Source organism: Empidonax traillii, unplaced genomic scaffold (assembly GCF_003031625.1).
Source record: "Empidonax traillii isolate 1590-97213 ecotype Southwest subspecies unplaced genomic scaffold, ASM303162v1 scaffold631:size1259156, whole genome shotgun sequence".
Classification (NCBI taxonomy): Eukaryota; Metazoa; Chordata; class Aves; order Passeriformes; family Tyrannidae; genus Empidonax; species Empidonax traillii.
The window spans coordinates 648,116-665,391 of NW_020955824.1; the positions used below are offsets into that span (position 1 = coordinate 648,116).

At 40.4% G+C, this 17,276-nt stretch overlaps 1 protein-coding gene across 1 annotated transcript in view; it reads right to left on the reverse strand.

Annotated features, from left to right (window-relative positions):
* SGK1 (serum/glucocorticoid regulated kinase 1) overlaps window positions 1-17,276 on the reverse strand; it is a 73,890-nt gene that overhangs the window by 20,387 nt on the left and 36,227 nt on the right. The window contains exon 3 of the mRNA XM_027898954.1: window positions 3,887-3,962. Within this exon, the coding sequence (XP_027754755.1) occupies window positions 3,887-3,962 (76 nt within the window). The remainder of the gene's footprint in view (window positions 1-3,886; window positions 3,963-17,276) is intronic.

Consider the following 17,276-nt stretch of genomic DNA (forward strand, 5'->3'; position numbering starts at 1 on the left):
AGTCATTGCTACATTTTACATGAAAAAGTTTAAAACCTAGTTTCTTCTCCACGTGAACAGAAACCTTCCATGTCTCGTGTAGGAGCTGGAGAAGCAGTAGGTTTCCTTGAAGAAGCTTTCATCTCATTCCTGAGGCAATCAGTCTGGGGACAGCCTTCTCTTTGCCTAGGGCCTTGAATGGTAATTAGAGGGTAGTGCATAACAAGCCTTAGTTAGCCTTTCTCTTTTCTAAAACACATTTACCTCAGAGTATTCACATTGGTGTGAAAAGAATTAAATGTCTCCTCAGTCAGGCTGTTCTGTTATGGGGTTCATTGGTGCTGTGTGATGGTCAGGACTGACGAATTCCAACCTGCTGCTACATCATACCCTACCTTGGTTAAGGTTTTCTGTCCCTTTCCTGGACAAACCTCACCCTTTACAAAGTGCAGTCACAAATATTTATCTTGACAAATATATTTTGCAGAAAAATATGATACAGAGAGAACTTGGGCTACCATTACAAAAGAAGAAAAACTGTCCTTTTTTTTATAAGGGAGCAACATAGGCACATTCCCACTTCTGAGGTCACTTTTACAAGCAACAGCAAAACAACCAGAAAATCATAGCAACTTTTTCTGTGTGGGCTTCATTCAGTATGGTATTTTTAATTAGTTTATTTCAGTGTCTGTAAAATACATAAGGATACTTCTCCTTAGGCAGGAGCCAGACCATACAAAGGAATAACCAGGAGACTCGTGACACTCAGCTTCTCTTCTATACTACATTTTCCTAGACCTTTTCCCTATAAATCTTGCAACATCTCATGTTTTTGTGTGATTTATTGCTTAGCTGCTTAACAACACAAAAGGGTTATAGATGATGCCCCCTGTACTGCTTTTCAAAAATATGAATCAACTCTCCTATAAGGCCTGGAGTTCTTGTCACTGGCAATTCTCCAGGTAAAAGGGCTTACCATTAGGTCTTGCCAGCTAAAATATAGATCCCTGCTGGGGAAAAAGGACCTCAAACAGAATAAAGATGCAGTTTGGATACTGGATGGAAAATACATGGTAATGAAGGAAATGTTAGGGCAAGAGAGAAGGTCAAATCTGGATATCCTTCTGGTACCTAGGAAAAGCAATGGATGTGGTGCCTCCTCATCACTTTGCTATTTTCTCCAGTGGCCTCTTTTTCATCCCCTTACCATCCCTCACTTTCATCCCCTGCAACTGCAGCAATGTAGCAAATCCTCTAGAAACCTCACCTAATGCTATACTCTGGAAGAAAGTCCTCCAGGGTCCTGGTTCTGGCCAATTTGGGCCTTCATCGTATTCTGTGGTATGTTAGGTGTCAGATTTATAACTCAACAGAAAAAGATGCAAATAAAAAAAAAAGGCACTAAGAAATACAAATACTTAGTTCTGTCTTATATCTGCATGGACTGTCCAAGAAAATGGACTCTAAGGACAATATTGTAAGGCTTGGAACAAGGACAGAAAGAAGCAGAGGGGTATCAAGGATTCCCCATCAGTGAAGATCTGTAATAATGAGTTAAACCCAGCTCATCTAGCCTTCCTTGATAGTCAGGGGAGAGAAAAGGACACAAATAGGGACTAATTCTTTTCCCCCTCAGACAAGAGTTCTCCTAGGTCACAACCTGTGACAACACACCACCTGCTTTGCAGAGGTCTGAAGTCAGGTGAGATTATGGTTTTGTTTTCTATTTGAGAAAAATTCTTCAGAGCTACAAGTGCTGGGATCTCAATTTTTCCCCAAAAATTTAGAGTGTCCAGTCAGCACAGATCTTCCAAATTGCCGCATCTGAGTTGCCATGGAGCTCTTCTTCCTCCCTGACAGCAGTGGCTGAAGGGTCAGCTAGAGGTTGTCCTGCAGGTAAAACTGGAAGAACTTCACATGTCTTCAATCCAGACTGTTACATTCCTTTCTTTAGTGCAAGTTCAGTATGACACATAGAGAGGCATTTATATTAATTGCAATTAAGCTCTATTAGACTTTTGATCTGCTACCATGTTGTGGTGTATAAATGGATACATTAAAAGGGAAATAAAATATGGAATAATTACCTTCTGTACGTTGCAAAGCTGAATTTCAAGCTGTGCCTTTAGAGCACTTTCATCACAATTTTAATTGACTTAGCTTTTGTGTCAGGAAAAAGGGCTTTATTGGAAAAGATGAGGGAAAAGTAGAGAAAATGCTGATGTTTCATTAAACTGGAAAATGCCACAGGCATGAAATTGTAATCTTTACAACTGGCAGTTGTGTCATGGCAGAAGAGCCTTTAAACTTCAGCTACTCTGGGACTACGTCCCAGATTAGCAAGCCATGAGCACTTTTTCTACTTATCTGAAATTAGCCTGGATACCTAATTAACCTGGGTAAGAAAAAGAACTTCTAGCATCCCCATCTCATCACCACTGCCTAGAAGTGGTCTCTAAATACTGTATTTTTAATTGATTCATTCCCTAGATGTGGTTTCACATGTAACCAGCTGTGGACCTAACTAAGAAGACAATAACTTTTGATGGAGAAGAGAGGGCAGGAGCGAGTGAAAGGACATTGAGAGCCCTCCCACTGCACATGTAGCTGGCAGAAGGGTAAAATAAATCACTACCTTAGTGCACTTCAGGAATAAGAAAGTACAGCTCAAATTAGTTAAACCAGCTACCATGTGTGAACTTCAATATTTTTGAAAAAAATACATTATAGCTATAGCTACCACTGTTTAGAAATCAGTGTAACTTGCAACATTCACACACTACTGTGAGATGTCACAATTGAGTGAGAGTGTTTAGTTAATGAAATGTATTTCTAAACTTGTGTAATAAAAGTTCATCATCTAGATCAGGATTTAATCTCTATGTGTAGAAGCCAAGACTGGTAATAGGTCAGGGAAATTAACCCAGAGCATTACGCGCTCAAAATCAAAGTGAGGAAGTGAAAGAAAAGATTTCTTCCTAATGGGGACAGAGACTTCTGGGATTTTTCCTAGGGGAACAGTTGCAAAAATAGCAAAGAGAGCATGAAGAAAATCCCCCAAACATCCAAGTGAAATCTGCCTCAGGATCTGACAGCTCCTGTCATGATAGGAACAGTTTATGCTTACTGGGACATTTGCACTGTGTTGTCACAGCATTTTTAGGGATATTTTTTTTCTTGACTTAAATGCAGTTCTGACTTAATCCAACAACAGCACCAACAGTCCAAGTTAATCTGGTACACTTCCCATTTGTAAATAAGATCCAAGATTATGATTAGGCAAAGAGAAATAAAGGCAAACAAAGCACACAAAAGCGCACCCCCCCCCAAAAAAAAAAAAGCAAAACCCCAAGACAAAGGAGACAGAGTAAGAAGAATGCATGTGAGCTCAACATATTCAATTTATTCTATCTATGCCAAAACTACTGAGGCTTCTCTTGTGCACAGCACTTATGTCCTTGATTCTCCTTTATACAGATCAGGGGTCACCAAGTGACCACTTTTACCCTCAGATTCATTTGCAGGACTCTTGCTAGTAGCTAAGGAGAGCTCTGCTCACACAGCAGGTCAATGCTGAAGTGCATCTGATGGCTTATTGAACAGATCTGCTAGAATTCTGTTGTTTCTCCTCATTATGTCATGGCATAATTACTCTGGAGCCTTTGTGAAGCTCATTGTGCTCTGCAGCCATCCTGCACGCAAAGTGAGTTGTTGTTGCTGCTGTGGTTGTTTTTGCCCAGCAAACACGCAGTGAGTGAGAGCCTACATCTCCTTTTGACATGAAAAACATCCTTCAATTAAGCTTGGCTTGGAGACAAAGCACTTCAGCCCAGAAAAAAGGCACATCAGAAGGAGAGCGCACCTCCTTCTCAGCCCCGCTGCCCACCCTGCCACACACTACCCGTACCTGCCTCCTCACCACCCCAGAGGGTCCTGGGTTCCGGCTTGGGCAGTGAATCTCCTTTGCTGTGGGGCTCCTTCATCTGAAAAACACAGAGGGAACACATGAGGTCACAAGAGCTTCCTATTGAGATGTGGTTTGCTTTACAACACTTAAGACCAAAATTATTTTCCATTCAAAGAACATATTTCAGGCAACTGTGCAAACTCACCCTCCAGCTGTTTTTATAATCAGGAACAAACTTATGAGGTGCAAGGTACTGTGTTCTTTCAGGAAAAAAAAAAAAAAAAAAGGGCTCTGTGGGTACTTCAAATTGCATTTTTCCATTCAAAGAGTGTGTACTGATTTTACATCCATGGACCAGATGGTCAGCCCCATTCTCCTGCTTTGGCCCTGCTGATGTAGGGGAAGGGAAAGGAAATGGATGGGCAGGGTCCCAGCAGGTCTCTCTTCTGACGTGGGGCTGTTTGTGGAGAGCTAATTTGCCCAGTCTTTCATTCACTGCAGGAACAACCTTAAGAATGATGGGATTTGGTGTAGGGGATGCACAAGTACAATCTGTACACCTGAGGTATCACCAATACAGGAGTTACGGACTCCTTCTCAATTAACACTTCATCCTCATCCCACTATTACAGTACATCTGACTGCTTGCCCTCTGGACCTCTCTTGCTCACACATGAGGTTTGGATCAGAGCTGTGCAAGATTCTTTCAGAACTAGGAGTGTGACTGACTTGTGGCACCACTTTCATAAAGGTACCAGCTGCTGATCTCAGTGGTGCTGCTTCTGGGTGATAACCTGAGTGTGAGGGTGAAGTTAGTCAGCAGGATTGCGGCTTTCCTAACCCTATTTATCCCAGAGCGTTTCCCAGGCTCTCCATACTACTGAAACACTGCATCCAGCATTAGGATGGGAAGCAGCAGTCAAACAGCAAAGAAGGTGAGCAGAAGAACAAGGCAAAGGATTCCCACTGGAATTTTGGCTTTTGGCAAAAAGTTCTGGTGTCCAAAGACATTTTCTTGTGAACATCAAAGCGAAAGTGCTTCTTCATACATATGACCTGTTCTCAAGATCTGCAGTCCTGAAGGACTAGAGAGTTCATCAGTGTGAGTCTGGAGTTCTGGTGGGTCTCTCAGTTTTCAAATATGCTCTTCTTTGAGTTACTAGTTTAAGAAATACTTTCATTCAAAAGATTCTCAGCTCAAATAGCAGCATCACCCCACATTACACACACTCCAAACAGGTGTGAAACTGTCTGGAGGATGCACAAGGTTCCAAAACATTAAAAAGGTGGCTCACTTTTCTGATTGCATGTTTCTGATTATTTTTATTAATGAGCTTAAGCACATGACTAATAACTAGGAAGAAATAGTCATTGAGGGCAACCACTGTTCTGGCTACTGTAAAGCTCAATGATTAAAGAATGCAAGCTCAGAAAACACAGGGAAAAGCATTTAAGGAAGAACACACACTAGACATCAGTCTGTCCCTGCAGAAAAGTACATCTTTACTTATGTGCGAAACGTTATATATGGCAGAGACACCATATCAAAGACAGAAGAGTTGTCCACAGTGTCCATGTGCAAGAAAAGGCTGAGCGCTGAATGCTACAAACCCTGAACTCTGTTCCTTAATGGAGTCCAGTAAAACTGGAAGCTCTTGGCTACACTGCCATGAAACAGGAAGCATTGCTCTCAGAGTTCTGCAGAGGTAAAAATCTGGGAAGTTGTACAGATGGGTGACATGGAATGAGTCCCAAGGAAGCAAATTTATGCTAAACAGGTACTAGAGAGGGACTGAGCAGAAGGGAATAGAGCACTAAAAGCAGTGACCCCCTGCAGGGTCACACACACACCTCTCCCTCACCCTATGCACACACAGTGTCCTGCATGTGCAAGTAAAGGCAATGGAAGCTTTTATCAAGGGGCCTGAATCAACAGTGTATCCATCAACCAAGAGAAGTGCTGAGTGAGAGTGAAGGTGCCCGTCTGTACCTGATGACAGAAGGGGGGTTCACAGCAGACACTGCCACTGCAGCAACATCACCCTTTTGTGTTTCATCCCATGTTAATGCCAGCTAGAGACACATCACAGAGCTGACAACAACCTCACAGCACTCCGGAGTGCCAGTCTGCAGGCTGTGGAAAACACTTCAGTATTCCACAGCAGGGGTGGGAAGGTAAATACATTAAATCTTGTGAAACACAGAGAACACTAGTTACAGGCATCGCACAAATGGGTAGGAAGCCTAGTTTGAAATAGCTTGTGGAGCTCTTTTAGCACTAAGTGTGCCCACTTGAATTGTATATGATATTGCTAAAAAACACATTCTTTTGAATAATTTTGTTAATTCACCTTTTTCTTTCTCCTTTTATTTCTTCACAATTATCTGTGTGTACCATTGTATTTCAATCACACCTTCCATTTTTATGTCTATGCTTCTGTTTCAATTGAGGCTCTCAAAAAGTGAGGCATCCTTAAGGAGAGCCCACTTGTTATATGGAGGATATTTCTTTTGTATGTTTTCCTGGATTATTTTCACATACTACCCATTCTGTAGTTCAATTCAATAACAGTTTCAGTGAAGTTTTTCTTTTAATTTGTGACAGTGAATATGCTTATCATGGTGCTTGTAAAATGCTGGATTAAGTCTGTTCCCTAGCTGACATCACTCAAGCTGAAAGTGAAACGAGGGCAAAGGAGAAGAATAATTTAATGCCAGTGGCCAAGTCTTCATGTTAGCTGAGCACACTTACAGCAGATAAGACCTCAACAGGTCAAACAATATTTTAAGACAATATCCATACAATAATGAGTCTCTATAAAACAACACATTCTTTCATGCCACAAAGCACAACTTCTCCCTTCCCACATTTCTTTTACTCCAATAATGTGACCCTGAAAGACCAGCTGCACACTGGACTGCTCCCACTAAGCCTTGCCCTAGGAGTCAGCTGTGGAAAACTAGAGCCTCCAATTTGCAAGAGGTAAACTAAAGGTCTATATCTGAAGCAGAGCTTATCAGTACTAGACTGTTTTTAGTTTTCTCCAACCAAGTGTCATTGAAAGAAGATAAAGGGAAGCAGAAGTACATATGTCAGTGCAAGCAACACTCTAGATACTGATTTTGGCTAAAATTCAGTGCTTTATATATTTTGTGCAAGTATGCCACGTGCATGATCCTGCTTTTTCTTGTCTTAGAAAGTAAAAGGACAGCAGTCTTTATAAATACTTAATAAAGTACTAGCTGCATCACTTCCTTCTCTACTCCTTTTGACCTAGGCACACAGTTTTCTTCAACCGTAACACTTCTTAGTGTGTCCGCAGCCTGGAGACTACCCTTAAAACAAAGACTGGAAATGAGATAAGGTAGGCAGACTGGTTGCCTGTTCTTGGTTTAGGCCAACGAATAGAAAAGGCCATTGAGATTCAAATATTTAATGAGATACACTGAAAAATCTCGTCTTTCTCCTGGCACACAGTATGAGAATGGTTGAGGGCATCCAGACACTCATACAAGTGTCTCTGTGGCTAGATAGGGTTGGAATTGTTCAGTCTGGAGAAGAGAAAGCTTTGGGAAGACCTTATAGCAGCCTTCCAGTACCTAAAGGGGGCCTACAGGAAGGCTGGAGAAGGACGTTTTACTAGTGACAGGACAAGGGGAATGGCTTTAAACAGAAAGCGGGGAGGTTTAGGTTGGGTGTTAGCAAGAAATTTTTTACTGTAGAAGTGTTGAGGCACTGGAACAGATTACTAGAGCAGTGATGGATGCCTCATCCCTAGAAGTGTTCAAGATGGATGGGGCATTGAGCAACCTGGTCAAGTGAAAGGTGTTCCTGCACATGGTAGGGAGAGTGTAACTAGATAATTTTTTAGGGTCCCTTCCAACCCAAACCATCCTGTGATTCTATGGCTGTGGGAGTCCTGGAGGAGCTGAGACCTGGGGAAACTGCTTCCTCCTTTGCTGTGATGTGCCATTCGCATTCCTCCACTGCGCACAGCAAGATGCCACAGGCAGAGTGCACCAAAAAAGGGGAAAGGAGACAGTTTAAAGAAGACATGTTATTCCTTGAATACTGCTATGTTTAGCTTTCAGCCAGTCCTCACCTGCTCTGTTGAACCAAGAGCCAGAGAAATGTGATTTGCCTCATTCATTGCAAAAGCAATTTCAACTCTGAAGCTTAATTTACACATCAACATTGTTAATTATTACATTGCTGAACATCTTAACAGCAAGAACTCATAAATGGCTGCATGTTCTCTTCACTTGAAAGGACATTAATACCAACAGCAGAAGCACAATGCATTACCTAGACTAAATACCACAATCATTTTGTATTAGAAAGAAAAAATGTTGCTCACTGATACAAAATTATATTAATTTTTTTAAATTACCTTCCTTCACTTCTGTTTTGTGGAATCCTATAGAGGATCTATCTTATTCAACAATAAGACATGAGATCCAGCATATTTTTTGCTAATGGGATGAAAATGAATATCCTGATTTCACCTGAGGTTCTCAATTATACTAATAAGTCACTGAATTCTTTACAACAGTTAATCTATTCAAATTTACAGCTTCATTCCTGTAGACAATCTCTTCCAATGAGGACAATATCAGAATGTGACAGGGCCAAGCATACATTAACTCTGTGTAGTATGTTTGTGAAATGCTCACCTAAAGCGAAAATATTCATGAAGTTTGTGACTCTAAAATTTCTTTATAATTTCTTTAAAGACAGTCAGTCTTTAAAGCTAGATATCCACTGAAGTGAATGGGAGCCATCCACACTACTCTTTTCATGAGTGCTTCGTCACTGCTGAAATCTCAGTGGTGTTATCTGAGTGAAGGTCCTAAGCATCTGCCAGGACTACCATCATGCCTAGTGCCCAGGAAGGGCTGCCACCATTTCTGGTGACCACAGCCATCTGCAGTTTCTGAAATAAGAGTAGACTGGACTGCCCTGTGCTGGTGTTCCAAGCAAGAAGCCCATGTGAATCTGAAATCTAAAGATGCCTAGACCAGGACATGGCTGCTGTAGCTTCTTGCTGGGGGGTTCTCCCAGCCAGGATGACTCACTGGGCCCAGCACTGATACCCCACTGGGATCTGAAGAATGCTCCTCTGAGAAACACCAAAACAACAATAATGTTCTTCAACTGTGCTACTGATTTATTCAAATAATTTCCCATCACATCTTTGCTAAATTATAAAAAAAGCATTTGATGTTGGTGTTTGTTATTGGACAAAATGTCCTCATTTCATTAAAGGAGTCTTTTATTCAGATTGCAACTTTAATTTTCATTAAATATCATGACTTTGTCTTGACAGCTGTCAAATTGGGAGAAACCTTATTATTTGTGACAATGAAAACAATCTCATTCTATTGAGATTATGAGGGTAGGGAGAAACATATCATTGGTGTACTAAAAACTCAGAGCAGAGGACAAAAGGCTGGCTTTAGATCTAATAGGAGAATTACTAACTGCATTGATAAATTATAAAACTTGTAGCTAATTGGTTCAGGTCCAAGCTATTTGGAGTATCTCCTATCTACCTGCAAAAACATAACCCTATTGCAGAGGTTTCTTGACCATTGCCGAGGGACAGAAGATGCATTTGTCTTCAGAAGGACAGACTGGACTAAATGTATTTGGAAATGGGTTAACTGGGTTTTTGAACCAAGGACCAAAGCCAAGCTCAGGGACACAACTGAACAACACTGTGAATCACAGCTTTTATGATTCATTGCCTTCAACAGTGCAAACCAGAGCTGTATTTAATGATGTCAGGAAACAGATCTGTTTGAATGGAACCAGCTGATGGAACATGCTGAAGGACTGTGTTGTGGGCTCGCAGGACGGACCCAGAGACAATAAAACTGCAAACCTGCAGTGCAATGTAAATGCTGCACCAATCAGATGTATGTATGCATGTACAGCAAGCTGTAGCTACATTACCCGTTCACTTACTGAAAGAATCCTTCCTCTTGAATAAACAAAGTCATGGGACAAGCAGCAGTGAAAATCAGCATATTTCTTACCTACACTTGCATGATATTTTAGCTGTGCTTTTTCTGCAGTAGAACTACATTAGTCCAGACAACGCATATAAATGTCATTTGTACTGATCATTATAAAGCAACCAACGGCTTTATTTATGTCTAATGGTGAAAATAAGAGAACATTGAATAGAAAATTATTTTTAAAGCCACATTTTTCTCTCCTAGTTTAAAAATTCATTAAAGCCAGAATATAAGATCCAAGGTTTTTTATTTCAGGTTTTGAAAGAGTTTGAATTTGGATTCAGATTCATATCTATGTTTTGCTCCATGGGACTGAATAGGAATGTTGAGGCCAGACCACCCTTGAAATTCAGGCGCATGTGACAATTCGGAGTTACAGTCATAATAACTGTAGAATCAGAAGTAGATGGTACAATGTTCTTGTCAGGTATTCTGCATAATGTGGCTATAGAATCTTGCCAGGTTTATTGCTGCCTCACCCCCATTGCCTCTGGCATTTCATGCCTGGTTTTGACATCAGGATTTCCAGCAGTGGAAAATCCACCCTTCTTATACGAGTTATTTGCTCAACATTTTTTTCATTTATTTTCTTATTGATTACTTCTGCTTGAACTTCCAATCACAGGATGCTTTAATATCTTTTCTTTCAAGAGCTTTTTGTTACAAGTAGCTGCTCTACCAGGGAGATATTTTTAGGCCATGGTCAAGTTGCCTCTCAAACTCATTTTTATGAAGTCGTCATGGCCCTCTCATTGAGGGATAAACAATCTTGCATTTGACACAAGGAAAGAAACACAGTTCCTATGAAGTAGCAAACAGAGCTGTAAATTTAAGCCCTCACAGCTGACTCACAATAATATGTATCTATACCCTAAATCAAGTTTAAAAAAAAAAATCAACCAACCTTTAATTAACATTAGTTGTGTTTTCCAAAATAAGGCAAAGCGTTACAGAAATAGAACTCATGTCTGGACTATCAAAAATAGGATTTATTGCCATTTTTATCTTTTTATGTAGATTTAAGGAGACCAAACTAAAGACTACAATTTAACTATCACAAACTAATGTATCATATCCTATAATAAAGATTGTAAAATATGTCTGAAATAATTTTGAAATAATAATTAAACTTTTAGTAAACAGTGGAGTAAAAAAGTAGCTGTATGCAGAGCTGACACAACCCTCAGATTGAACAAGGTATGTTGATCAGAGTGGAGAGAGCTTCCACATGTTCATAGGGTCTCTCGGAGTTGTGGATATCTAGCAAGACTACACTTGTTTTCCAGGAATCAGACTAAAAGTGTCACAAGACTGCACTTTCTGGTCCTTGCTGGCTCCAGCCAGAGCAGAGTCATTCAATTCCATATTATCCCACTTTAATCTAAAAACAAGGAGTGCAGGAAAGTGAATGCTAATTGAATTTACTTCAGGTTTGGTTTAAGATTTGGACAAAGGTTGTAGTCAGCTCTCACTTTGCCTGAACTAGTTCTCTCCCCTTGGTTGTAAAGCCTCAGAAATAATCAGTGAGCTTTGCATGCCCCCAGCTTGCTTTGAACTGCTTGGGGCCTGAGCAAGGAGCATTTTTCCATGGATGGGCAAGTGACGTGTCTCAGCAACAAACACATGTACCTCAGTGACAGTTGTTCTCTGACAGTTCAGTCACATACCACATATTGCCAGGGAGAAGATATTATGAGATTCTTCTTCAGATACAAAGTGCACTTATTGTGTGGAAAGTTTACAAACCTTCTTGAATACATCCTCCCTCCATCCTAGGTACTAGTACAGAAAACTAGCTGCAATATTGTATTGTTCTCTATTTTTCTTTACTCGAGAAGAAATGCAAGCAGTGACCATAAGCAGCAATGGATGCCTTTCATGAACGAGAGATAATTGATAATATATGATATCTTGGAGTACTGAGCCTAAGGATTAATTGGATAATTATCTCAATTTTACAGATGGAAAATTTAAATAACACAGAGTTTGAAGACTTATTCAAACTCAAATCTCAGTTCAAAGAATCTGGAATAGGCTTTGGTTTCCAATCCTCCAATTAATTTTCATGATGATGTCCCCTAATACATTCTTATGACAATCAGTTTATACATAGAGTGGGTTTTATACCAGTGGAGAAGCCACTTCTTCTGTGTATTTTCTTGATGCTCATCAAGCAGTTGGGGATCCTTTTTTAAAGTTTGTAGTTCCACCGTGTATTCAGTTACAGAGGGATTGAACTCAGTGAAGACAGACAGTGGATCTCAAATCCTGGCAACAGGACTAACAAGTGCTCAAAACTTCATGTACGAGATTTGCTCAGAAATGGGGTGAATTACCCAGGAAAAGGGCTAAATTTGTTTCTGAATAATTACTTCTGTTGCAGCACAGCCCCAGGTCTTTGCATCTTGGTGAAAGGAAGTCAAGGATAACTGCTCCAGTTGTGTGCAGGGTCCACACTGAACCAGCTGTGATTTACAGCTGCTGAGAGAATCACAAACAGTTTGTCTGAGGGGTTCTGTGAGACCTATAGGTGTTCTTTGGACTGATAGTGGCCTGGTTTCCTGTTGCAGCCCCAAATGCCACCATAGCCTAAGACTTCTTATGTCCTCCAGCCCTGTGCAGTGTCTATGAAAGCAGTGTTGGGAAACTCTCTACAGACATCTCTCTCCCTGTGTGCAAGGACATTGGCTGGCACATCCTTTAATCTTGTCTGGAACACAAACTTATTTAAGGGAGAAGAGGAGCAGATATGCTTGCCCGAAGAACAGAAGGTGAGGGTGATGGAGGACCATACAAGTACCTTGACCCACCAGTAGGAAGTGCATGGTGCGCTCAACTGTCCCGCTGTATCACTTCCATTTCCATTGCCCGAGATGTACATATCCTGAGGAAGCCAACTGTCCTTTGCTGTAGGGACAGCTTCAGTGTCCTACTAACTGTGAAGTGTTGATTATTTCCATAATACTTCAGTTCAGTACTGTGACAGCAAGGTCAAGAACATATTATAAGAAAATATTATCTACTGTACTTAGATTTGATCCTTCTTGTTTTGTTTGAAGTACCTCCCTCATTCTCCCTTTCATTTTCCCTGCTAAGCAATCATTTAACCTGGTAATGAAAAAAAATGAGTCTGGTAAGAAGCAAAATGTTTTTGGAAAGTCATTGCCTACCTCTGCTATACTTGAAATCATATTTCAAATAATTTCTGGCAACTCAATGACATAGTTATGACCTAATCTTGTTCTCTGTTTAAAACAATGGAAAATCTCACTCTATCTTCAGGATTGAGACCTCTGTTACAAATGTTTGCAGGGAAAGAAAGCAAATTAGCAAAATCTGTACTTATTTACTTACGTTCATTTACAGTTGCAATGTAGTTGCATGCATGTTCAGAAGAAGAAATGAAGCAAAGCTTTATTTTTGTCATTGAAGTTGAGCTGTCTAGGGGAAATAAATGGATGTCTAAATAATGCCATTGCTGTATGGTGACCATGTGCAAAACCTGAAATGGAATTATATGCAGCTATTACTAGCCCATGTTATTCTACAACCACATTTTGCAAGAGGTGGTGGAGGTGGAGAGATGCTGGCTTGGTAATGAGGGCAGTGATTGTTATTTGCCATTTAGAAACAGGTATAGACACTGAAATTACTGAAACAAATAGGCTATTGCTGTGTCAGGGCTGTAATTAGCTCCTAACAGTAGACTGCTTCTGGCTCTTATGGCAGGAGACAAAAGGGGCTATGTCACTCATGTAGGTTAGATGAGTTCTGCATGCAGTGTATATCCACCTCACCAGAGCCAGTCACAGAAGTATCCCCCACCTGCATAACAATGGTTCTGTCCTGAAGGAAGCTCCCAGCACTGGGGAGTGTAATGGCATCGGGGCCACAAAAGCACTTAGGACATCTTTTGAGTAGCTTCAGTATGGGCTCACCCACTGTCAACAATACTGGGATCATTTTTCAACACTTCCCTGAGTTTGGCTGGCTGGGCAGCATAGGTGTCCAGCATCCTATCCCTCCCTGCTCTTGCTGTCAGCTATCCCAGTTGCAATACAACTCATATGATAGTATAAGTATGCATGTTGGCGTGAAGACATGACTTCGGGATATTGTTGGTGTAGATGAACTCTAAAATTTCATTGTACCCAATAAATAAACTGAGAGAATTAAACCATAAACTACTATGGGAACATAATTCTTATCTTGAAGGATGTTGTTTACACTGGTCAACCGTGCAGCAATATCCAGGGTGTCTGGAACCTTGTTTAAATCAGATGTAGACCAAATTTCTTTCCTCTAGTTGCTATCCATAAGATGGGTTCTAAGGAAGGAATGAAAGTTACTCGTGGTCCTTGCAGTCTGCCTTTGCATTTGCATGCGGTCTTAGTTCCAAACATTTGACAGCTTGATATTTGGTGCTGTGATCATTAACAAGACTTGCTCTTGCACAGAAAGGCTGGGCAAGGGTTTAACATAAAGCTTCAGTACCATTTAATGACCAACTATTTGCATGTCTACTGAGCGTATATGTTGATCCTTAGCCTCTGCTGCTGTGGACTGTGTCTAGTCATGCGTTTCGAGGAGTAAGGGAAGGACAACGCATATATCACTGCTTATTGCAAATCATTAAAACACCAAAACAGGACTTTTGGATGTGCTAATACTTTTGCTTCCAACTCACTTTACCTCTAGTCATAGCAGCAACAAAAATGGGACTTGTTAAATAGGAAAATATTTGACATACTAGTAAGTGTCAACAGTCATTGCAACTTTGGAAGGCAGTTGCTCCTTTTATCCACAGGAGTATTTGCTTGCATTCAGAGTTACCTAATCAGATATGTGAATGCTTGTTCATAGCTATGTATCTCTCTGATGAAAATTCCCACTTGTACTTACAGAGTCAGAGATTCAGATTTTCCATTCCCTCAGAAGATTTGTTGAGCATGCAGATCATCTTCTGTCCAGCTCTCCACAAGACTTTAAAGCAGATGTAGCATAACCAGTCACCCATCATTAACACTAAGGCCATCAGCAGGATGAATTTATTTGTGAACTGTGGCTTTGGTCCAAGAAGAGCCTGTGCTTCTCACTCCAAGAAACTGCAACAGCATTCTTAGTGAAATGATAGCATATGATCCTAACCCACCCAAATTTGGAAACAATCAAGATGTACACGAACAGATTTCGAGGTTGTGACAGAATTGAGCAAATCTGCCGCTATCAGCCTCACCATGAGACTGCTTCCAAGACACAGAAGATTCAAAACTAAGCATACACAGAAATTTCACTGAAAGAAAAATAATATTCACAAATGTACTATGAAGGCACCAGATTTTTTTTTTCCTAAAATTCTTTGCAAAACTTAGAAAGGGACAACATTCTCTAAAGATCTGCTGACAGCTCATAAAAGAAGCTGGTATAGGCTTACATATCTACAAATATTCCTATAGGTCTTATTTCCACTCTTCTCAGAATTGCTGGAATGAAATGTGAGGAAGAATCAGATTTCTAATGGGATGCATGGCAGTGATACAATCTGAGCAACAGGCTTGGAGAGCATACAAGTTGCCTTTTTCCTGTGCTCCTCCAGTTATAGGTTGGAGCAAGCATAGGATGTGTTATAAACACAGATTCGCAGCCCATGACAGCAGTTCCATAGCTGTAAGAGGACAAAGAGGCCAAAGACGGCAAACATTGCCACCACAGGCAAGCCTGGGAGGACAGGGAGGGGCCAAGTCTGTGGTTAGTGTCTTCTGAATTGGGTGTGAGATGCCACTCCAAACTCAGGCAAGGCCCTGGACTGCAGAGGACTGTAACCAGAGAAGGAAATGGCGGGTTTGCAGCTATGTTTTGTCTTCCAGTTGTGCCTGTAATGCAGGATCCTGCAAGAGGCACCTTGCGATGGAGGAGCTACCTGAACATAAAAATCTTTTATCGTGTATCTATGTCTTTTTGGGATGAACACCCAGTTACTAATTCTCAAAGAGTCCACCCAAAACTGTAGAGTGTGGAAAGTATTAGGCAGTGCTTATCAGAGTGGAAAGTTACTCTGCAATTCATATGTGAAGTGATATCCTGAATGTGCAATGTGTTCAATAGCCAAGTAATCTGTGATAAGAACTTTGCTGCACTGTTATGTCATCCCTGTTATGTCATCCCTGGCTTTCAGAAGTTGATACAGTCACAAAATTAGTCTGCTTGAACATGGAGCATGTATGTTCTGCAGACCACACTGGTTGATGCAGTATCAGCAGAATTTTTTCTATTCCTTCTTCAGGACAAAGTTGCATTGATCTAAGTTGAAAAATTTGAGAATCCCTCTCAGGCAGTTGCTATGTTATCTAGAGGGAGTATGAACCAAAAGAAGGCACTGAAAACTAGTAATAACTATGTAACTTCACTGTAGAACAGATGCTCCCTTTTCGTATTATTGCCTTGTGCACTCCTAGAGAGGGGAGAATTGGCTTTTAAAATTTGTCATCCCTGAAGGTCACTGCTGAATAGCTTCAAACATGAAAAATAATGAGCAGGAGTTCCTAGAGGTACTGCCAGCACTGAGTGCCCCAGTTTCTGAGATCAAGGCTTGAGGTCCTACACTGATCCCTGGCACAAGAGGGGTACTTCTTACTTTCTGCAATATTATTTAAAAGTAGCTCAGTGCATGTGCATTCAAGAGCCAAAATACCTAAAGTCACTGGTCTCTTCTGACAACTTCAACAGTATCAATCCAAATATTGATATTAAATGCTATTTTGACACATTAGGAATATAATAAGAATAGTTTACTGACATGCTGAATTTAAAAACCAAAAGCCACCCTCAGAGACAGCTGGAACTGAAAACCTTGTAACATTTCAGTGATGCATGGCAACATGAAAGCAAAAAAAGAGAAAAACTCTGATCTTCCAATTCTGACAAAACCAAGTGGTGATTGAAAGTACACAGATGTCCTAAATTCTTCCAGTTATAGTAATCGGATTTTAAAGATACTTTTTTTTTCAGATATATGATATTTATCTTGACAGAGTCTTACTCAATAGTTTCATTGTTTCATGCATTTCCCCTTGGTGCTTTGAAAAGAAAGCAAGTTTGTTCTTTTCATCTGTAACCATTCCCTCAGTAGCTGTCATTTATTATGTAGAAAAAAGGATTGTGTTGTATTTCGGTATGCATTTGGCTTTGCATGCAGCTATATTTTTCTTTCAGTAAATGTATCTTGGGGCTTGGGGAGTTGTTTTGATGAAAGGGCTGCTTTTTAAGCCAAAATATCTTTATCTCTCAAAGAGCTTCAGTTCCTGTTAGCTAGATTTAAAAAAAAAAAAAAAAAAAAAAAAAAAAAAAAAAAAAAAAAAAAAAAAAAATA